Source organism: Microplitis mediator, chromosome 2, assembly GCF_029852145.1.
Source record: "Microplitis mediator isolate UGA2020A chromosome 2, iyMicMedi2.1, whole genome shotgun sequence".
Taxonomy (NCBI): Eukaryota; Metazoa; Arthropoda; class Insecta; order Hymenoptera; family Braconidae; genus Microplitis; species Microplitis mediator.
The window spans coordinates 22,424,681-22,449,038 of NC_079970.1; the positions used below are offsets into that span (position 1 = coordinate 22,424,681).

Below are 24,358 nucleotides of genomic sequence, written 5' to 3' on the forward strand. Positions count from 1 at the left end.
TTATTTATTTTAATGGCATATATTTTTTATTTGTTTTATTACAAACTAAATATTTTAAATATCAAGGAACATTTTTGGTCTCATTAATTTTTAAAATATATTTTTTTAAATATACTTTCATACAATTGTAATGATAAAGGTATTAAATTGCTTAGACAATTTTTTAGACCTTAATATTAAATATCTAAAATATATAGCCTTTTTTTTAAACATTTTAACAATCTAGTGAGCGTATAGAAAAATATGTATGCCAATATTATATATTTAAACTTTGACAAATAATAAAAACATTAAATAAATAATTACTATTAAAGTAGTAATAGGATTAAACTTTTAATTTTTTTAATCAATAACTATCAGATATCTTTGTATGTTTTTTTTTTAATAAGTTAAGGCATCTGAGGAACGACTAATTAACTTATGGAAAATGTTTTTTTTTTTTTTTTTTTGTTAGAACGATAAATAAATGAACTAGCGATTAAATAAATAATATAGTAATAGTTAATAAAGAACAAAAATAAAATAATATTTTGGAATAAAAATAAAGTTAAGTAGTAATACTTTATTCCTGACTACGTTGACTCCGTTGAGATTGAGTATCTTTAGCCCGTTCTGGTGGTGCGAGTCTGAAAAATTTATTTATTTTAATTTTTAAAATCAATAGGAAAAATTTAATTGTAAATTAATTTTTAAATATTTTCAATTTTTAGAATTTAAGCTGTTGCCAAGCGACTCAATTAAATAAATGTAAAGTTGATGAGTGAAATTTTAATGATGCTAAAGTTAGCCGACGTCTAATAATTTTTTGAATTTTTTTTAAAAATGATATGTTATAAAAAAAAATATTTTACACAATTCCACTTATAGTTTTTTAATTTTTTACTAGTGTATATTTTTTTTTTTTTTGTAATTGAATTATTAAAAAAAAATTCGGAAATTTTGAACTGCCTGTTGACTTCAGGAATGAGTCTGAATGTAAAACAAATATGAGATAATTTACAAATTTTAAATGAATGTTAATTAATTAAAATAATTCATTTATTTATTTATTTATTTATTTATTTATTTATTTATTTATTTATGTAATGAAATTGAAAAAATCATTTATGCTCATACTTCAGAATTATATAGTAATAAACTTACCGTAAAATCTTTATAAATTGGTCAGCTTTAAAAATAGAAGCATCAAGTGGAGTTAGAAAACCAAATTGTCGTTCAGGATGATCTTTGGCATGTAAAATTAATAGATCGTAGGCTAATCTTCTGTTCACTTTGTCCTAAAATATAAAAAAGAATAATTAAAATCAAGTCACTTTGTCATAAATACAATTATAAATTTTAATATAGTAATCCTGAAATTGACAGACAATTAACAGTTTTCGGATTTATTTTGCAGAAAAAAAAAAAAATGCACATGTAGGTGCAATTTTTCAAAAGATTTTTTTTTTATAATTTATCGCCTTGAAAAAAAATCCAAAAATTATTAGCCGCCGGCTAACTTCAGTATCATAATAAAAATTACATTTTAATAAATAAATTTATGAATTTTAATTTAAAGAATTTTTTAAAATTTCAGTTATTATAAATTTTATCAATTGTATCATAATTTTAAAAAATGTAATCTTTTATGTTGTGAATTAATTAAAAAAAAAGAATATTTACCATGAAAACATCAATTTCATCAAGAAAATAAAATGGCAAAGTGGTACACTCCCAGAGTGCCAGAACAAACGCAATTGTTGAATAAGATCTTTCACCTCCCGACAATGTGTGGACATCATTAGTAGCTTGTTGTTCTCTAGTACGTGGAATAACTTCAATCTTGAGCTTCTTATTGGCATAATCGACTATAAGCGAGCCATCATAATTTCTCAGATTGAGCACATTCATAAACTCATGTCTTACTTTGCGCGCCATAACTTTTTTCATTTTTTGAAACTCCTCTCTTCTCTGCTCAACTCTGGCCATATGTTTTCTGTTTACTTTCTGAAGGCCATTGAACAATTCAATGATGTCTTTGCTTTTGTTTCTCTTGATATTCAACTGCTCCTCCAATTCTTCTCTGGAACCAAGATTTTGTTCGACACTTTGAATCCTCGTTTCAAGTGACTGGGCCAGATTTTTTAATTGCGGTGGTGATCTTTTTGTTTCAATTCGATCACCAGCTTTCTGTGCAGTAGCAACGACCGTTGCTGTCCTCCCACGCTGGAGATCGCAGGCTTCAACAGCAGTAGCCAATTCTTGTTGTGCTTTTTCAATTCTTTGCTTGGTATTAATTACACTATTTTTAATTTGCGTTCTCTCCGTCTCTAATTCTCGTATTTGTTGTTTTATATCCGTTATCTTCGCACTGCGATTTGAATTATTAGCATGACAGTCACGTACTTCAACCGCAAGTTCTTTTAATTCAGCTTCAAGCTGAACTTTTTCCTCTGTCAGTTTGGCCAACTCATTTTCTTTAATTTTCAATTTTCTCTCCGATTCAATTTTATCAGCTTTAAATACCGCGCAATTATCACTAACATCTTCCTGAAGTGCTTCATACAAATCATTTATCTCTCTCACAATTCTGTCCTTCAAAACAGACAATTCTCGAATTTTTTTCTGCAAATCGTTATAATTATTATTATTTCTCAACAACTCCTCGTGTTTTATTTTGTACGCATCGACAGCCAAATTTCTTTCTCTCTCAGCAACCGCAAGTTCTTCCTGTAAACTCTGAATTACGTCAGTTGTCGATACCTGGAGATATCTCGCTCTGCCAACTCTACCACCGTAGGTACGATACTGAGGATCTGGAAAAAATGTGTCGCCTTTTTTGGTGATAGCGCGCTTACAATTACGCGGTACATTTCTCGCCTGACCCATCATTTCTTTGGCCTCTTCGCTGGTCGGTATCAGCAGCAAACATTCCGGTTCTTTCTGATCAATGATACAATTGGCAACAACTGGATTCGATATCTCCATCATGTCCAATAGATTTGAATAATTTTGATCCTGCGCGCACTTCCTGCTGACATCGTGAACTCGGTTATGAAATCTACTGCACAGTATTGTCGGGCTCTGCTCATTTCCGTAAATTTCCCGCATAATATTCCCAAGTGTCTTTGAATCCTGGGCATTGTCGACGCAGAATGAGCTGAGGTTACCCAAATAATTTTCAACCGCCGGTATCCAGGACTGGTCTTTCAATTTAATAAACTCACCAATCGGCCCGATTGGTTTTTTACTAAAACGCCCTCTGTTGTATTCCTCGTCTATACGTCGTTTCAAACGCGGAATATTTCGCCCGTAAATAGAATTATTTCCGCCGCCAGATTTTTCAAAATTTCTCAACTGCCCGACAATGCGATTGCACTCACTGGTTTTTTTATCAGCGTCCATTTTTTTCATGCGCTCCTCCTGCTCGTACTGCATCTTAGTGGTCTCTAGATGTGACAGTTCCGTTTTGTTTGTATTCAATAAAGCCTCGATTTCCGCGAGTTTGTCTTTCAATTTTTCAACTTTGTTTTTCTGATGGTTCCGTTTCTGCTCAGCTTGACCACTCCCGCCTTCCAAACGCTCAATTTCATTAGTGTAAGTAACGATATCTGCTTTTAACTTTTGAATTTGTTTCTGACAATTTTTAATCTCCCGGTCTTTGTTGCTCACCGTCTCTTTTTTCGCGGCATAATTGACTTTAGCTGTCGCGTAGGATTCGCGCGCAGCCTGAGCCTCGGCTTCAATATCTTTTACTTGATTATTTAACTCGTCCAAATTATTGTTGATCTCTTGAATTTTATTTCCATTGTCTTGGTGCGTATTTTCAAACTGCTGTACTTTATTTTGATACTGCGTGACTAGACCTTCGCGTAATACCAGAGCTTCTTCTTCAGCAATAGCGTCAGCCCATTTCAATTCGAGCTGTACAGCTTCAAACTCTGTGCGTATATTATCCAGTGATAATAATTTACGTAAATTATTTTCCAAATGTTCAATTTCTTTTTTTTCTTGATGCAACTGCTTCGAAGTATTTTCTAAAATACGCGTAGTTTCTTGACTCTCAATTAATGCTGATTTGTAATTGTCGTTTATTGTTGACAATTGAGTTGCTTTCATAAATAATTCGTATCTGTTAGAGTCGTTTGAATCCTTGAGGAAAGTCGCTGATTGATGCTGATTTAATACAGATATGGGATTATCAATTTGAATATTCATGCATGTCGCCAATGAATCTAAATCTCGTTTTTTACTCGATATTAATTTGCCATGAGAGTTTGACAATTTGTACTGAGACTTGGAACCAAAAGTACGGGTTATTTTTATTGTATCACCATACAATTCTGGTTTGTATGCCAATGATCCGACGTTCGAAATAACAATGTCGATACTCGCTGCCTCACAGCCGTCTTTTATTAAAGCTGTAATTCAATTTAAATATATATTAGTTCATTATTAAAATTATGAATAGAAGTGAGGCACGACGGGCCTTTAAAAAAAAAATTTTTAAGTGTAACGTTTTTTTTTTCTAGTTCTACATTATTTTAGTCTAAAAAAAATTAGTCTTTAGAGAGAGCTCTGTTCCGAATCTACGAAAAAATTATTTTTGGAAACTTTAAAAACTAAGATCTCCGTTACATAAAAATTGACTATTGGAAAGCTGACCAGAATTTTATCGATTCGAATTGAATAATTTGCAAAGGTACAAATAATTTAAAATCTTTCGGATAATTCTAATATTAACGAATGATTCAAAGTTTCCAATGATTTGAATAAAATAATTATACTCGATCCGTTCCGATTCGCATTTCCCGCGTATTCGGTTGATATGACCCAGGTAAAAATAAGAATTTGAATTTTCTCTTTTTATATTTAAAAAATTTATGTTTGTTGCCCCGTGGTAAAAAATTTTAGACAAATATTAATTATTACGCAATAATAATAAATAAATTAAATAACAATTATGAAATTTGAATAATTAATTGACAAATGTTTTGTATCACTAAAAATTTAATTGTTTAAAAATAAGTATACTGTTTAACGATAAAATATTGTGAGTGTGAATGTAGCAGACATCAGACAAATTTAAAACTATTAATAAAATAACAATTAAAAAAATAATATTTAAAGAAAATGCACTTATTAATTTAAAAATTTTTTAAATGCGCATTTTTAAAAAATATTATTTTTTAAATTATTTACTCTACATATTAATAATTTTAAATTTCTCTGATGTCTGCTGCATTCACACTCTTCAAATATTAGATCTATGAACAGATGTACTCAGTATTGTTAAAATTTATGACAAGATTAAAAAAAAGGTCTAGTTAACTGGGAAAAACCAGTAATCTTAAAATTTTTGTAAACATGTTGTATTTACTCAAGCATTAAGAACCAGCATAATAGCAAACTATATCTCGCTAGGTCAACACTGACCGTATTAAGAAAGGTCATAAACTGACCCTTCGACCCCAATAAAAAAAGAGAAAGATCTAAGAATACAAAAACCTAAAAAATATTTCTACAGGATTAGATACTTTTTTTTTTTTTTGTTTTTTCGTAGAAATTTTATTGAACGATCTATTGGTTCTAAAGACGGAACGGATTAAAATTTAAATAAATTTGTGATTGTGAAGTAGTTTGAAAATCTTTTAAACATTTTTACCTTTCAATGAATCTCCTCGTTTTGTAATATTAGCACGTGCACCAAAAACAACAGCTATCGCTGTTATGATAGCACTCTTACCGCTACCATTTTTTCCAATAATGAAATTAACATTAGGATTGAATTCAACTTCTAATGATTCATGGCACATAATATTACGCAGATGGATTTTCAAAATTTTTCCAGCGGTTTGCTATAATTTTAATTACATTAATTATTAATTAACAAAAAATTACATTCACAAAAGTTCATTTTAAAAAATTGAATTCAAAAAAATTTGTTACTTTTGAATCGCGCGAAAAATTAAATTGTCTACAAAAAATTCTTAAATTAAAAATTAAAAATTGATTTTTTTGTCGTGTGAAAAAACAAAAGAAGTCAAAACGTTTTGATTTGAATAAAAAAAAAAAACAAAAATTGTATAATTAAATTTAATGATAGAGAAATAAACGTGATAAATTATAAAATAAAATTAAAATTTGTAATTAAACAATAAAAAAAAATAAGATGAACTTACTGGATCTTTTGCGGGAATTTCAACATCCTCTTCAGAACTCTCTCGAGCTTTTTTCGACTTCTGACCTTCATCAGGATCACAAATTTTACGTTTTACTCGTCTTGTGACAGGACTACCCATTGCATTAATTTATCAAATATTTAAATTGACAATTAAATTTTATTTTGTTATGAAAACAACGGAGAGGCCACAAAGCGAGGTTAGAAATTATCACTGATGTCTGTGATAGAAAATGAATCTAATGGAATTAAATTCTAGACGCGAATGAACTGGCTTTGACTTCCACATCGACGTATTTATCGAGATTCACTTGTTTTAAAAAAAAACATACGACACTCAATTATTAGAAATAATGTTTGTGTTTTGTTTTAACGCGAGTGTCAACTTGTTTCTGTTCCCGCCAGAAGAATATTATAATATACTATATATTATTTTGCGTCTCACGTTCACTAGCGTGCCTGTTACGACTTGTTGTATGACCGTTACGATTCTGCGCAGTGCGCACCCGGTTTAAATTTCACACAGAACACACACTCGCATACACAAAAGGAACAAAGAAAATAATCTATTCAATTTCATTGGTCAGTACATTCTAGCCATGGCATGACAGCCAATGGGAGCATTAGAAAATGCTCTGGCTCTAGCGAATTTCTGAATACATCCAAACTAAAAAATATACTCGAAATTTTTTGTTTTTCTTAATAATTTATTAATTATTTTCATTACTTACGCGGTAAATTTAAATATTTAAAAAATAAATTATTAGAAACTGGAGATGAAAAAAAAAATGGTACGTCAAAATAAAATGACGGCAGAATATGATAGAAAAATATTTAAAATATTTAAAAAAAAAAAACACGCAAGTGTTTGAACAAACCTTGGCGGGGAAATAATATGCAGAAGGGTGTCCTAATACACTTGGATATTTGAATTAAATTGCTCCAAGTGTATTGCAGCTTAAAAACGTCACTTAACTGCTATTTCCCACCAGACGATGCCGGATGATTTTGAACAGGAGCTTGGAAGTTCTCAGCACCAGCAATTTGCAACACTTTATACTATCACTGAACACTTAACACTTTACACTAGCACTGAACACTTAACTACACCATGGATACTTTGCACAATTTAAATAAATAAAAGATAAATTTTACAATCACTGCACAATTTTACACGACTTAAGTGCAATACTGTGTTTCAATTCAAACGTAAAAAAGGATCTGGACTACTACTGCCGTTGTCGATGATACTGACTGCCGCTAGTGGACCACCAGTCGATACAAAATAATCGATTTTGCGATTCATTCTCCCCCCACTTTAGCAAAAATTTGAACGTTTACAGCGACGCACAGTAGCGCCAACTTGGCGCGAAATTTAAAAATTAAAATTTAATAATTTTATTAAAATTTATTTGTGTCAATAATTATATCAATTTCACTAAAAAATATGCTCTAAATTTTTTATTTTTCATTAATAATTTGTTAATTATTCTTATAACTCGCGCGGTAAATTTAAATATTCGAAAAATAAATCATTAGAAATTGGAGAAAAATTAACAATCGTAAGTCAAAATAAAATGGCGGCAGAATATGATAGAAATATTTTAAATATTAAAAAAAAAACACGCAAGTTTTTGAACAAACCTTGGCGGAGAAATAATGTGCAGAAGGGTATCCTAATACACTTGGAGATTTAATTTAAATTTTTCCAAGTGTATTACAGCTAAAAAAACGTCACTTAACTGCTATTTCCCACCAGACGATGCCAGATGAGTTTGCTCAGGAACTAGGAAGATATCAGCATCAGCCATCAGCAACACTTTACACTCGCACTGAACACTTAATACTTAACTGCACCACAGACACTTTGCACAATTTAAATTCTACAAACACTGCACAATTTAATTAAACAATAACTATGACCCCACTGCAATACTTTGTTTCAATTTAAACGTAAAGAAAGATCTGGACTACTACGGCCATTCTCGATGATACTGACTGCCGCTATCGAACCGCCAGTTGATACAAAGCAATCGATTTTGCGATTCTTCGACCGCCCCCACTTTAGCAAAAATTTGAGCGTCGAATACAGCGACGCGCAGTTGCGCCAACTTGGCGCGAAATTTCAAAACTGAAATGTAATCATTTTATTAAAAATTTTTTGTGTCAATTATATTAATTAGGGTGCATTCGAAAATAATAATAATAACAAATATATTTTTGTTGTATTAAAAATTTATATAATTTATTATTACTTTCATTATACAAATTATTTATATGCAATTACAATTTTATAAAACAATAATATAAAAATAATCGGATTGTTTTCTGTAAAAAAAAAAAAACTAAACTAAAGTGTTAAATTAATAAACATGTTTTATTGCTTTTATCTTTTTACAAGAAAATTATTATTCTATGCAGAGAAAAAAAAAAACAAATTAATTAATTACTCAGAGCTATTGAAAATTAATGTCATTATTAAATCAGACTTGTGTTAAAATCGGTACTCTGACAGATGAAATTAAAAGATACAAATGATTTATAATTAATGATGACATAAAAAAAAAGGGTAAACAATTACACAATAATAATGATTAAGTTTCAATAGGATTAACTACAAGAGCATTTCTTTTAGGTTCTTTAGATTCATCTTCAGTTTGCTGCAATTCATCTAATCCTCGTATCCTAATGTTGTTTTTCTCTTTGTATTCATTTATCTCCTTACCCTTTTTCTCCAATTGTTCATTCAGTGTCTCAATAACTTTTATCAACTAAAAAATAACAATAATACAAATTTATAAATTTTAAGATAATTAATCAGTATCATATTTTAACTTCGTTGTTTAAATAAAATAAAATTTTACAATGATACTGAAAGTACCGGACATTAGAGAATTTTTTAATTTCTATAAACTAATTACTTGTAAGTAAAATAAAATTTCTGAACATGCGCATAAATATTTTTCAAGTTTTTGATATTAAATTTTTAAAAGTTTTTTTTATAAATATTTTACAGAAGGATTTAAAAGAAATAAATTTTTTTAAATGTCTGCTTTGTGAGTGTAAATGTAGCTGACGATTGTCAATTTTTTAAATTTCTGAATAAATAAATAAAATGTAAGTACAGTAAAAATTGGAAAATGTGTACTTAGATAATTGAAAAATCAGTACGCGCATTTTTTTAAATTTCATTATTTCAAATCTGCTACTGTATTTTATATCTGATACTTTTACACTCATGCTACTCTCAGCTTCACAATTTTAAAAGTAATTATTAATAATGAATAAGTAAATTAATTAAAATTACCCTGTCTTTATTTGTAACAAGTCCAGGTAAAACTTCTCCAACGACTTGTTCGCATAAAATTCCCCCAACCATTCTGTAGCACTTTCTTTTAGGATCAACATTCTTCAATGTATCAATGACAATTCTATAAGAAAAATTCAAAATTTCAAATAAATAAAAAATAATTGTCATCTAATTCAACATTTTATATATTTTAGTTCAAATGAAATGTTAGGTTAGATTATTTTCTCACTTGTGTTCATTCAATTCCATTTCCATTTCCGATAATTTAGTAGCCATCATTCTCTGATCATTGCGAAGTGTTTGAAATCCAGCGAGGATTTCTTCATTAGTTTTAGCACCTTTTCCTAATGATTTTACGGGTTTTTTGTCACTAGCCATATTTGGAAATGTGATTTTTACAAAACTTAGAAGACAATCGGAAAAAGTCAAACAATTCTTTTTTTAACCTCTACTCGGCTCCTCTTCTCCCACTACTTTTTCTCTGTGATACTTGAACGTGGTTTCTAAGATTGTTTTTAAAAGTTTACATCTTGAGATAAAAAATTCTTTTGTTTTTTATCAGTTGGCGAACTCTTAACGCACGCGCAGATTTAGCTGCGCACTGCTTCCCCGCATACTTTTTTCAAGCGCCTGTATTTAAAAAAAATTTTAAGGGCACAATTAACATTTTTTCTACGATGGTTCATCAGTGTCATCATAGTTGAAGGGTCAAAAGTAATATATGTTTTAGTTCTCTGTATATTTTTTATATGATATTGAAGTTAGCCGATGAGTGCTAATGTAGCAGACATGAGACAATTCATAAATTTTAAATAAATGGATAAATTAATTAATTGAATGAAATTTTAAAAAACGCGGGTACTAATTTTTCATTGATATAAATACGCATTTCGTTATTTTTTATTCTACTTAAATTTTATTTATTTACTCAAAAATTTAAAAAATTCCCACTTGCCAGTTACATTCATACGCATGGACAATTAACATTTTTTCTACAATAGTTCATCAGTGTCATTATATTTGAAGGGTCAAAAGTAACAAGTTCTGGTTGTCTATATATTTTCTAAATGATCCTGAAGTTAGCCGACATCTAATAATTTTTAGATTTTTTTAAAAACGACAAATTATAAAAAAATGAATATTTTTAAAAATTGCACTTGTAGGTTTATTAATTTTCTACATGTGAATTTTTTTAGTTTCTTCTTTTTATGATTGATATCCTTAAAAAAAATTCAAAAATTTATAATTGTCTACTAACTTTAAGATCATAAAGTTAGCGGACTTCTGACAATCTTTAAAATTTTGAAATAATAAATTAAAATGTTTATAAACCAAAAATAAAAAAATGCGTATAAAGAAAATTCAAAATTTAGTACACGCATTTTTGAAAATAATTATTTTTATATCAGGAATGTGGACAAGACAGGATCATAATAAAATTACATTATTATTTCTGCTACGTTTCGGTCATTTATTAGACCTTCTTCAGGCATCATAATACGAATTATAACAATCACTATCTTACATTGCACATTTGTTTTAGTCATATAAATTGTTACAAAATTAACAAAATTGATAGATTTATTAATTATTTATATAATTTCAGAAATAAAATATAAGATGACACAAATGGAATCATTATTGCTTGGCAACGTAATTTTATTATGATCCTGTCTTGTCCACATTCCTGATATAAAAATAATTATTGATAATTATGGACGATAATACTAACAACATTTTTAAAAATTTTATTGTTTTAATTATTTTTAATTTTTTTATATACAATTAAAAAATGAGTGTAAATATAGCAGACAGACAAATTTAAAATTATAAATAGAGTACATAATTTAAAAAATAACATTTATAAAAAAAGCACTTATTAATATCTAAATTTTTTAAATGCGTATTTTTTTTTAATTTAATTTTATTAATTATTTATTTATTCTATTTATTTATAATTTTAAATTTGTCTGATGTCTGCAACATTCACACTCATAATTAAAACATTGTCATATGTCTGCTACATTTCCACTCATTCGGACGGTCATGTTTCAGGTAGTAAATGAAAATGACCAGCGCATGCGCAAAAAAAAAATAAAAAATGAGTGCCCCGTGACAGCACGGGAATGTGCCTATAGCCACTTTCATTGCGTGTATTGTATCGAACAAAAAAAAAATTAACGGACAATAAAACACATAAACTGGCATTGATAAAATTTCTCCACAATACCCGGAGTTAAACTCAACAAGTTACAATAAACATAAAAATACATACATACATATATATAATAATATTTATATTCCTACATCTTACAGATTGCGAAACCTATAAATAATTTGACAATCGAGTTGAATCATCAGTGCGTGGTTGTGCTGTTGTTAATTTTATTAAACAACAATTATATCATCACAGTTATATTATGTCTTAGTTTTATTTATCATCGTGTAATGAGGACTCTTGCGCAATTAACTGACACCAACAGTGACATCCTCAGTGCAATACCAATCGCGATGAATTTCCTTTGATAATTATGATACAATAACCTACAACTTGAAGTTATTTTTTTTGTTATTCCAATCAGCGAGAATTTCGTTGCTTGTCAACAGACGAAACGTTCGCTCATACTCACTCAGTCATTCGCTGTCTTCATACTTATTTATATATATATATATACATACATATGTATATATATAAATATACATTGACTTATATATATATTATATACATATATCTATGGTGTGTCACGTGAAATTGTCATCATCGACGTCCTCGTCGTCGCTGTCCATGTATGATTTGAATTCATCATTTTTTAAAAATTACAAAAAATTAGAACCGACAGCTTTCAAAAATTATATTCGTCCATTTCATTGAAACTCAATGAAAATATTAGGACAGTACTTTAATTTTTTTTTATAACTTTATTTTAATTAACTTGGATTTAATTATATGGTAAGTTGGTACATTATTTTGTTTATTTATCATCTAATTATCTTTAATCAATTAATTAATTAATTAAATAAATATGAGTTTAAAAACAACACAATTTTAACTGGGCGTTGTTTTATTACAGCAGATTTATTTTTACACAATTGAGTATTTAAAATATATATTTTAAAACTGTGTTGCAGATTTGATTTGGATTTGAGTAGATGGTGGTTTTGTTGAGGAAATAAGGGAGAGTAATTGTAAGATAAAATAATAAGAAAACGATGTCTCAGTTGAATATAAGCAGCGGGAAACGCGGCAGAGGAGTTGCAAGTACTTCTGCAGCAGCGGTGTCTGCGTCAAACAGCTCGACGGACTTAGCCAGTCTCTTTGAATGCCCGGTCTGCTTTGAATATGTTTTGCCTCCTATTTTACAGTGTCAGAGTGGTCACTTGGTTTGCAGTAATTGTAGACCTAAATTAACTTGCTGTCCTACCTGTCGAGGTCCACTAGGTCAGTTTATCAATTATCATCTTCAACACTACAGTAGGACCTTGTTACAAGACTATTAGTTTCTCAAACTATCGCGATACCAGGTTTATAAAAAAGACAGAATGATAGTCTTATAACGAGGTCCGACTGTAGTAGTAATCTTGTCAAGATCTGTTATAAAAATATTTTACGATACCTGCACTGGAAGTTTAAATTCCTGCTCTGTTTAGAGGAAAGAAAGTCGGTATTTTCTTTTATAAGAAAACTTCCCGGAAGTAGAGGCTAGAAATTCAACTTTCAGGTGCAGGTCTGGAAAAATCCTATACAGTAGAGAGGAAAGCCTTCGGCTCGGGTAGGCAGTTATACACGTGGAATGTCCTACTTTCCTCCCTAGGTGTGTAATAGACTATTTCATGATACCAGCATCGAAATTTGAAGTTTCAGTGTCTCTACAGTCAATAGAAACAAGATAATTTCAGTTCAATGCCGCGAATTAATATTAGGAAACTGCGAGTGCCTTCAGTCAGAGGGCAGGCAAATTTGTTTCGTCCCTTAAGAAGAAATAAATAAAGTTTCTGCCCGCTGACTGAAGACTTTCGTAATTTAAACTCTGATACTTGTCATTTATTTAGTAGTAATTTCAAGTCATTAATTTTATTTACGTAAATGACAGTTCTGACTGATTAAGTTTTATAAAAATCAGTGTGAATAATAGAAGTATTTGTAGTTTCTGCTTGATTATAAATTGAAAATAATTTACGCTTACGCTAATAGTTGGTCTTAAATTAATTTATTTCTGACTGGCTGCTGATACTGAAACTTTAAGTTCCAATGCAGGTAATCATGAAAAATGTATGATCCTGAAGATAGCAGACAATTAGTAATTTTTTGATTTTTTTTTTCAACAAATCAATTACAAAAAAAAAAAAAAAACTAAAAATATGCACATGTAGAAAATTTAAAAAACTACAGGTGCAAATTTTTCAAATATTTCTTTTTTTGCGGGAAGTTGTTTTATTTCATCCCTCGTCACACAATACATAGTATATAAATATTTTGTTTTTTACGTCTTGCTCAAGACTTGATCAAAGTTGCTAATGTGCAAAATTAATTTTATTTAATTAATTTAAACTTTAATTTCTTTGACATTTATATTTTTAAAAAATCTAGTAGAAATCAAAAAATATTAATTAATAATTTATCTTCAGTCTCGAGTTGAAGAAATTCATATGACGTATTCATATATTCTCCAAACTACACGAAATATTATATAAAAAAATAAAAATTTTAAACTACATTTCAATTAAATTTGTAATCAATTAATTATCATAAAATCTAATGAGTAAATCTTGGCCATAACCCGTGTCCTGATTAGAAATCGCCGGGCTTAAGTATTATTTGTAAAAAAAAAAAAAAAACTCAGGGTATTGTTTAGTAATTGATGTCTAAAAGTATGATAAATTAAATAGTCTATATATTTCAGGTAATATTCGTAATCTTGCGATGGAAAAAGTTGCAAGTAACGTAATGTTCCCGTGCAAGTATTCGACGAGCGGTTGCACAGTTTCTATGGTGCATATAGAGAAGCCAGACCACGAAGATGCGTGCGAATTCCGTCCTTACAGTTGTCCGTGTCCTGGTGCTTCTTGCAAATGGCAAGGCTCGTTAGAGGAAGTCATGCCTCATCTTGTTATGAGTCATAAAAGTATTACTACATTGCAAGGTGACTCATCAATTAATTATTTATTTATTTTATTGATTCGTTCTGATGATTCGACAATTTTGCTTTCATATTTTACTAGGTGAAGATATTGTATTTTTGGCTACTGATATTAATCTTCCTGGTGCTGTCGACTGGGTTATGATGCAGTCATGTTTTGGTCATCATTTTATGCTTGTACTAGAGAAACAAGAAAAATATGATGGTCATCAACAATTTTTTGCTATTGCGCAGTTAATTGGATCTCGTAAACAAGCTGAAAATTTTTCATACAGGTATTTTTTAAATTCTTTCTTTAACATCAAAAAAATTTAAGAGGATTTCCTTTATTTCTTATCAGTAATTTCTCGGCAACTCAGAAACTATTGGGTTTAGAAAAAAAAAAGCCAAGACTTTTTTTTAGGAAATTTAATTCTCTAAAAATTTGTCTCAGTACATTTTTGTCGTATCTTCGATAGTTAAGCCAGTAATTTAAATTTAAATTTAAATAACCGGGAAGATGAATCGAGTGAGATATTTATTGTAAATTAATAATTTATATTATGATGTAGATTGGAATTGAATGGGAATCGGCGACGATTGACCTGGGAAGCAATGCCAAGATCGATTCACGAAGGTGTCTGCTGTGCGATACTCGCATCCGACTGTCTCGTTTTCGATACATCAATAGCGCGGCGTTTTGCTGACAACGGTAATCTAGCAATCAACGTTACGATATCTATGGTATAAATAAAATAAAAAAAAAAAGAAAACTTTTAAATCTCTCAGTAACAATAATAAGCGTTTAAACTTTAGTAAGAAAAACATTAAATCTAAAAATGAAAATCGATAAATTAATCATTATATTTCATACTTTTTCATCTAATACACTACTGTACTACGGCAGTAAATTATGCCTGTGTATCTACATGGCTGCGGACGATTTGTTTTTCATCTAATATTAAATTTTAAAATATTTATATTCCCAGCGACCGAGTAATCATTTTTTAAAATTAAATATTTCGACTCAGTTTTAATTTTTGAATATTTAAAATAAGCTGTCCTAAGTTCTCTTGAAGAACAACGAACTTGTGTGTAAATTACAATTAATTAATAAATTAATTTTTAATAAATTATTAACTTTATTAAACTTATTAATATTATTATTGCTGTGAGTGTTGCTGATAAAAGTCTAGACTGAATTGTACATTGTGGTTACAATAATACCAATAGTGATAGTCTATTATTATAATTACTATTATTATTATTATTATTATTATTATTATTATTATTATTATTATCATGAATAATTAATTAATAATTAACGCATAATAATAAACAATTATGAGGATTCTGGAACAAAAAGAAATTGAAACTGAAATTTGAAATTAAATTTAATATCAAATTACTTTTAATTATTAATTAATTAAATTAATATAAAATAATTAAAAATTTAATTTAAGTGATATGTCTATTAGTGATTCTTTAATTAAAATAAATACGTTAATTAAGTTCATTAAGTATTTTAATAATTTAAAACAAACCACAAGTTTATAATTATGAATAAATTGTAATACATAAAATTAATAATGATCTGAAGTGAGCCGACGTTTATTAATTTTTGGATTTTTTTTCAAAACAATAAATTACAAAAAAAATATTTGACAAAAATGCACCTATAGTTTTTTTAATTTTCTACATGTGCATTTTTTTATTTTTTTTTTTGGTAATTAATTTGTTGAAAAAATGATTGCAAAATTTTTTAATTGTCTGTTAATTTCAGGATCATAAATTAATATAATTATTTTTGTTTAAATTGACTGTAGTTTTAGGTACGATGTGATAAATATAAATTATTAGCTAATTACAATTTCACCACCCACTGAAATAGCCCAAATAACCCAATGTAATGTCTAATAGTTTTTTTAGCTTATCATTAATGATTAATTAACTGATAAATATTCCTCTTAATATTTTGTTAATCACCAGTTAATGTTAATTATAAATTAATCATTAAAATATGTTCATTTAGTTTTATAATTGTCACAATTTTTCTCTAATCCATTTTAGTTGATTATTATCATTATTATTATTAATTAATTTATAATTTATATAAAAAATAAAGTAAAATAAAAGGTTGTAAAGACAAATATATACATCGACAATTAATTTTTCCTGCACTGATTAATTTAATTGTAATATAAATTATTATTAATTACGCTGTAGAAAATCGGGAGTGAATTCGGAGCAATTACTGATTTTATTTAAATCTGTATTCACTTCGGATTCAATCCGCGTTCACTCCGCAAATTTTTTACTGTGAACCATAAAAATATAAAGTTTTCAAATTAATTATTAATTAAAATCACAAAATACTAAAAAATCATGAGTGTGAACGTAGCAGACATAAGACAAATTTCAAATTACAAATAAACGAATTAAATGATTGAAAATATAAAAATAAAAAAAATGCACATACTCATTTTCAAATTCTATAAATGCGTATTTTTTTAATTCACATTTCAAAATTTTGAATATGAACAATTGTCAGCTACACTCACACTCATAAAAAATCAATGATACCGAAGTTAGCCGACGTCTAATAATTTTTAGAATTTTTTAAAACCAACAAATTATAAAAAAAAAATTGCACTTATAGATTTTTAAATTTTCTACATGTGCATATTTTAAGTTTTTTTTTTTTTCTTCAAATTTAATTGTTGAAAAAAAAATTAAAAGATTGTTAATTGTCCGCTAACTTAAGGATCGTCTAACAAGTAGGAATTTTTAAATTTTTGAATGAACAAATAAAATGTAAGTAGAGTAAAAATAAAAATATGCGTATTTAGATAAATGAAAAATTAGTACGCGCATTTTTTTAAATTTCATTATTTTTATTTAAAAGTTATGTATTTTCTGATGTCTGCTACTATCACACTCGTACTTCAGGATCACAAAAATAAAAAATAATTAGATATTTAATATAATATTTAATGCGATGGTAACAATTAAAAAATAATGAATTATAAAATTAAAAGAGTGCGGAAAAAATATGAGTAATTGTTACGTAAATCACGAGAGTGTGAATGTCGCAGATACAGACAATTCATAAATTTCAAATAAATAAATTAAAATAATGAAATTTAAAAAAAATGCGCGTACTAATTTTTCATTTATCTAAGTACGCATTTTAAAATTTTTACCCTCCTCACATTTAATTTATTTATTTATTAAAAAATTAAAATAATTGACAATTGTCAGCTCCATTCACACTGACAATAATATAACAGTAGCGGACATCTGACAATTTTTAAAACTTTTAAATAATAATTTAAAATGCTTATAAAAAAATCCATGTTTAGAAAATTCAAAACTCAGTACATCCATTTTTTTAAATTTTATTATTTTTCTCTTTGCAATTAAAAAATTGTCATATGTCAGCTCCATTTAATTCACAAGAATAATTGGTCAGTTCATGATAATAAAGTTAGCGATCATCTGTCAATTTAAAAAATTTCAAATAATAAATTAAAATATTATTAAACCAAAAATAAAAAAATTCATGTTCAGAAAATTTAAAACTCAGTACATGCATTTTTAAAAATTTTATTATTTTTCTCTTCGTAATTAAAAAATTGTATGTCTGCTACATTTCCACCCATGGTCAGTTTCCATGAAGATAAAATTCGCGCCAATGAAAACGAGTGACAGTAAATGGCGGCAACAATCAGACCAATCTGGTGAGGGAAAATAACCCATTCTGCGTAAGACAAAATATATATATGACATATATATACAGCTATTTGTAGACTGGTAGCTGGTAGGCGAAACTGGCTGGTGGTTATGAAAAGGCAGGAAATCAAGATGGCATCCAAAGAGAGTACGAGTACCGTGTCAAAGAACCAGCACGATGTCAATAGTGATTCCAAACAATACGTCAATCAGTTTATTGCCGATAAAGTTAGATTTAAAAAGACAGAGTTACACCGCGTATTTATAAATGACATAAATAATAAGTGTGTTAGTGATGATTTAAATGTTAATAATAACAGTGTAATAACATCTTTGTCGAGCGGGACGCCCACGGAATTAACATTGGCGTCATCAACAACCAGACTATTTCCTTCCCAAAGCAATGACACTGGATTTATAAATTCTTCTCATTGTAATTCACAGTACAATTACAACGATAGAGTTGATGGGGACCCAGATCAGGCTGCTGGGACTGTCAACTTGGCTTTAATGCCCCGCTTCGATTCATCATCACGCAACATCATGTCCGGTAATAGGAATGCTAAGGACGCAAATATATCTACGTCCCTTTCGCGTGCTAATGCTGCTAGTGCCGATTCTGATGGTAACTTTGTTTTTTTTTTTAACTTTTTATTATCCGCTTGCACGAGTATTTAATTATTTATCTGTATCTACGAGCTCGATATTTTATTTTTTTAATTATCATTGATAATTACTGGTATAGAATTAACTTCATTGTCTATTAAAGCCATCGAGCAGAGAATTTATTATTTTTTATTTTCCTAGAGTCGAGTTGTGTGAGAGAACCCGTCAAGTCCACGCGAGACATCATCAATGTACATGTGAGTAATAAATTAATTATTTATTAATTTAATGTCTGGAATTGAAAAGAAAATTAAATAAATAAAATAAATATTTTTTTGTGGTTGCAGGTGGATACGACTTTTGACGAACCAGTGCCGGATAATCCTGGAAAAATAACTGGGGTTAAATTAATTGGAAACGAGTGTGGAAATGTGTCCAGTAAAACACCGCAGCTTGGGGAAAGTCCGCACAGTAGCGGTAATAATATTTTGACAAGTCCGCGTAGTCCGGATTACCCACCGCGAGTACCAGCTAATCCTCTCAGTCCAGACACGACCTTCATTGCGACAGACAATGCAGTGATAAGAGCACCAGCTTCAATGGACACCGCTAAATATCCAGTCAATGATAATGAATCATCAGTAAAAAAAATTACTGACCAGTCGTCAGTAGACGCAGAGCTGGATATCAAAGTAAACGAAAGCCCGCCAATTAAAATTGAGAGTGAAATAAAAACAGAACCGCCTGACATATCAATTGGTATTGATGACAAGTCTGTTAAAATAAAAGTCGATTCAACTTGCCCGAGTGTAAATGAACCGTCGCGACCACCTGTATCGTCATCCCCGACCTCGACCACTACTGCGGAAAAAACATCAGCTAGCAGCGAAAAACGAAGTCGTGACTACAATGGGAGCAGTGACAGGCATCGGTGCTCGCGTTGTTACAAACGTAGCAAAATAAAACGCGCGAGTATCGGGGTACAGTGTCGACGTGACCGCAGTGCCCCGTTGCAGCCTCAACGCGGGACTGGAAAAGAGTCAGCGTCTCAGTTGACCAACCCGGCGAACGTTAATTTGCGTCTGCATCTCGAGACCAAGAGCTACAAGTTGCTGAGCCAGTCCCCGGCGGTTATTAAGTACAGCGAGCAGCTGGAAGGGTTGAAGTACCGGAGGTTTATTCACATAGAGCCGTATCCAAATGGCGGTGCCACTGTAGTCCATATGTACCAAGACGAGATTGACGGACTGCCGAAGGAACAGATGGACGAGCTGACCCAAGAGTTTTTTAAAGTCGTCTTTGGTGAGGACGATAACGGCAATGCGTATCATGTGATGGGCATCGTTCACAATTCGGCGGCTTACTTGCCAGATTTGTTGGATCACATGGCTTATAATTACCCAACACTTACTGTTAAGAACGGCGTGCTGGGACGTAACAGTGACATTGAAACGACGACAATGTTACAGTACAAAGAACAAGTGTACAAAGCGTACAATAATGGGACTGTAAGATACGGACCGCTGCACCAGATAAGTTTAGTTGGTACAGTCCATGAGGAAGTCGGCGGTTACTTTCCAGATCTACTGAGACGATTGGAAGAAAATCCTTTCCTGAGATTGACGATGCCTTGGGGTGCCATGTCTGTTGTCCAAATGGAAACCCCTCAGGAGTCCAATGATGGCCCTATTCTCTGGATTCGTCCGGGTGAGCAGCTGGTACCCACTGCTGATATCAACAAGAGTCCTTGTAAAAGACGCAGAACGGGAATAAATGAGCTGAGAAATTTACAGTACCTGCCACGTTTGAGTGAAGCAAGAGAGTACATGTTTGAAGATCGTACCCGTGCTCACGCTGATCATGTTGGCCATGGGCTAGACCGAATGACAACTGCTGCAGTTGGTGTTCTCAAGGCTATTCATGGCGGTCAACCGTCCGAGTACAATAGAATAACAAAAGACGTCGTTGCGTTTTACGCTGGTGATTTTCCGGAGTTGGTTGAAAAATTACAACTTGATTTACACGAGCCTCCGATATCACAGTGCGTCCAGTGGATTGAAGACGCAAAACTTAATCAATTAAGACGACAGGGTATTCGTTACGCGCGAATAAATTTGTATGATAATGATATATATTTTTTACCGAGAAATATTATACATCAGTTCCGTACAGTATCTGCGGTGTCGAGCATTGCCTGGCACGTTAGATTACGACAGTATTACCCGGACGCTGCGGCAAATGCTATTACCAGACATGGCCGCACGATACCGGAGAACTCGAGTCATTTTAAAGAGAAAGATTTGTCGGGAGTGCTGGTTGATGAGCAGAAAGAGAACGCTGACCGGCAGCACATGGCTGAGAAAAAGGCCAAAGAACGGGCTGCTGAGTATCAGGGGAATTTGAAAAAATCTGAACACGGAAGGAAACGTAAAGACGACAGGGACAAGAGCCGCGATCGTCGTCAGCAGGATTCACGTTGCAAGAGGAAAGAGCGCAGGAGCTCGACTAGTAAATTGGATAAAAGTAAAGGTGACATTACTGGCAAGAGGAAGTCGATCGATGATGACAGAAGGTCGAGTAAGAAACACGAGGACCGGCATCGGAGACGGAGATCGCTGAGCAAGTCCCGCAGACGGAGCTCCTCGGTTAGTCACTCGAGTTCGTCTGACAAGAAGAAGAAGGAGGAGAGGTCCAGCTCGAACGCGTTGGTCGTAAAGCGCGAGGAGCCGAATCAAGTCGAGTCCTGTTTAACGGAACAGCAGCAAGTTAGTGCTGTTGAAAGTCAGGATGACATTCTTCCAGTTGACAGATGTTCCGAGTGTGCTGAAGATCTTACTGTGAGACTGGACGATGAGACTGTCGGGGCAAGACAGTCGGCGGGAAAAGTATACGCGACGGAAGTTGTCGACAAGGCTTTGGAAATCGCGGTTTATAAATCTAAAACTGACGTTGACGAAGTCTGTCAGTCTCTGAGGGATGGAGTTGCGGAAGCCTCGAAAGAAGTCCTTGAGAAAATAAAAAAAGAGTGCTACGAATTGGCCGTTAAGACTCACGAGGAGAAGAGCAGTAAGTTTGAAGAATTGTGGCGACTGCTGGAGACCGAAACGATCGGGGCTTTTACGTCAGAAATGGAGTGCGCTACAGAGAACGCTGTCAAGGCATTGATCGAAATGGCTGAGGAAGAGGCTAAAGAACGTGCTAAAGATGCTGCGGAGGTCGCCCAACCCATGCCAGTAGAAACTCCAGTCGCTGAAGAGCCTAAAGAAGTTTCCGTAGCTCCAGTGGCCAGCGCCGAGTGGAGCCACCGCGAGTCCCCCAAGTCTCCGAAAGAGCACAGATCGTCCAAGAGTTCAGAGAGCTCGCGAAAATATAAAGACAGAGATTCCCGAGACCGGCACAAGGAACGCAGGGACCGCGACCGCCGAGACCGCGACAAGGATCGCGAGCACAAGCGGAAAAGTCCAAGCAAGTCCGATCATCGCGATGCCGATTCAAACAAACCACATGCCACTTCGTCCTCTTCGTCGCCTTCTTCTTCGTCCAGTTCCTCGACAAAACCAAGCAAAGACGAGCCCAGATCTTCGTCCTCTTCCGACAAAACCAAACGTGACTCCCATCGTCATGAAAAAGATTATCACAGAAAAAGCTCATCATCTTCCTCACACAGAGATGAGTCCAAGCGTTCATCGACTTCCAGTTCAAGTCATAAAAGAAAAGCAACCAGCAGTAGCAGCAGTTCCAGCCAAGTCCACAAAGATTCTAAACGACTTTGTACTGAGTCTATTAGTCAGACTAGCGCTGATCCTCCAACTGCTATTTCTAATACTAATATTAATATTGGCACCAGTACCAGTACCAATACCAGTACTTGTACATCAACATTATTGTCTTCAACAACTTTGTCTCTGTCTTCTTCTTTAACAAATGAACAAACTCCAAGTGCTAGTGTTAGTGCTAGTGGTAGCAGTAGCGGTAGCGGTGGTGGTGATGTTGGTTCCAATGCGACGTGAATCCTTAGCTACTTAACAAAGTGTTTAGTACAATAATAAATATTAGCTTTTGAGTTTATTACACTTTAATTATTATTATTTAAACTGATAAAATGTTTACTGTGGGAATTATTAGTAAATTACACACCCAGCAGGAAAGTAGGACATTTTTCTGGTGTGTATAAAATTTTTCACCAGATCTGCACTTGGAAGTTTAAATTTTTGCCTCCGTTTGTGGGAAGAAGGGCGCAGGCGATAATTTTTACGTTTGTTTTCTCATGTGTAAAAGGAAAGAGCGACTTTCTTCCCTCTAAACAGGGCGGGAATTTGAACTTCGGTGTAGATATGAAGAAAAATAATTAACATGTGTGTTTATTGTTGAACAATAACGACCACTATTTCATTTTCAATTGACATATTTATTTAACAATTATAAATATGATAAAATACAGTTTATTATTATTATTATTATTCTTATAACCATAATTATTATTATTATTATTGTTCTTGTAAATATTTAATTAAGAGTTTCGTGTGGAGGTTGAGAGTAAATTTAATTACTAAGCTAAATTTAAAAATTCATTAAAAAATTTCATAGAGAAAATAAAAATTATTTATTAACGTGCGATTGGTATTAAAGTGATAATTTATTAAATATAATTATTACTAAAAATTAATAATTTAAATTTATGATAATTATTTTTAAATATTTATTTGCTTTACTAATTATTTGGTAATTATAAAAAAAAATGTATACGGTTTATTTATTATTACTAATTTATAAATAATTTATTCCGATGGCCATTTGCCTTGAAAGTATGTCCTAGTAAATAAGTTTGACAATTAATGATAAATTATAAATTAATTGTACGTTTCATATTAATTATTAATAATTAACACTTATTTGCTAAATATTATTTTACAAAAATTTAGAGTTTATGCGATTATATAAATTAACTATATATTATTGAGTATTTTTATTTAATAATTGCTCATTAATTTGTGTATTTACTTCCGGTTTAACTAACTAGTTTTCAGAGGCTTTATTACTATTAGTTAATTAATTAGATCATTCATTATTGAAACTTAATTTAGTATATCGTGAGTTAATTATTGATCATTAATTTTGATAATTAAAAATATAAATAATCAAAACAAAATTGTATACGTTTTATAAAAAAAATATCAAAGCGAACTATCAAAATTTATTTAGTTTTTTTTTTTTAGTGAAATTAATGATCGATTGGAAATAAATAAGTAGTCTGTATATTTAAATTATAATTATTATTTAAATAACATGAAACAGTACAATTTATGACATATATATATATATAGCTAATATATTTTAGTTCAAATCTAAAAGTGGGGATTTTTTTTTTAAATTAAAGTCTCATTAAAAAAATAAAAAATAAATTAAATTTTGGAAATAATTAGAATTTAAATT

At 30.9% G+C, this 24,358-nt stretch overlaps 4 protein-coding genes across 4 annotated transcripts; 2 read left to right on the plus strand and 2 right to left on the minus strand.

Moving 5' to 3' along the window:
* Positions 1-242: 242 nt before the first annotated feature.
* On the minus strand, positions 243-6,607 carry LOC130678586 (structural maintenance of chromosomes protein 6). The gene is made up of 5 exons (XM_057485903.1): positions 6,162-6,607; positions 5,645-5,837; positions 1,663-4,400; positions 1,144-1,277; positions 243-626 (listed from the first exon to the last, which is right to left on the minus strand). The coding sequence occupies exons 1-5, from the start codon at positions 6,279-6,281 to the stop codon at positions 563-565; spliced, it is 3,249 nt and encodes a 1,082-aa protein (XP_057341886.1). The 5' UTR covers positions 6,282-6,607; the 3' UTR covers positions 243-562.
* Positions 6,608-8,513: 1,906 nt separating this feature from the next.
* LOC130678610 (prefoldin subunit 2) lies at positions 8,514-9,969 on the minus strand. The gene is made up of 3 exons (XM_057485939.1): positions 9,700-9,969; positions 9,468-9,591; positions 8,514-8,931 (listed from the first exon to the last, which is right to left on the minus strand). Exons 1-3 carry the CDS (start codon positions 9,846-9,848, stop codon positions 8,755-8,757), a joined length of 450 nt encoding a protein of 149 aa, XP_057341922.1. The 5' UTR covers positions 9,849-9,969; the 3' UTR covers positions 8,514-8,754.
* Positions 9,970-11,587: 1,618 nt separating this feature from the next.
* On the plus strand, positions 11,588-15,723 carry LOC130678598 (E3 ubiquitin-protein ligase SIAH1-like). The gene is made up of 5 exons (XM_057485921.1): positions 11,588-12,420; positions 12,600-12,909; positions 14,372-14,611; positions 14,691-14,883; positions 15,160-15,723. Exons 2-5 carry the CDS (start codon positions 12,681-12,683, stop codon positions 15,335-15,337), a joined length of 840 nt encoding a protein of 279 aa, XP_057341904.1. The 5' UTR covers positions 11,588-12,420; positions 12,600-12,680; the 3' UTR covers positions 15,338-15,723.
* Positions 15,724-18,388: 2,665 nt separating this feature from the next.
* On the plus strand, positions 18,389-23,758 carry LOC130678585 (uncharacterized). The gene is made up of 3 exons (XM_057485901.1): positions 18,389-18,944; positions 19,127-19,182; positions 19,273-23,758. The coding sequence occupies exons 1-3, from the start codon at positions 18,431-18,433 to the stop codon at positions 22,933-22,935; spliced, it is 4,233 nt and encodes a 1,410-aa protein (XP_057341884.1). The 5' UTR covers positions 18,389-18,430; the 3' UTR covers positions 22,936-23,758.
* The last annotated feature ends 600 nt before the right edge of the window (positions 23,759-24,358 follow it).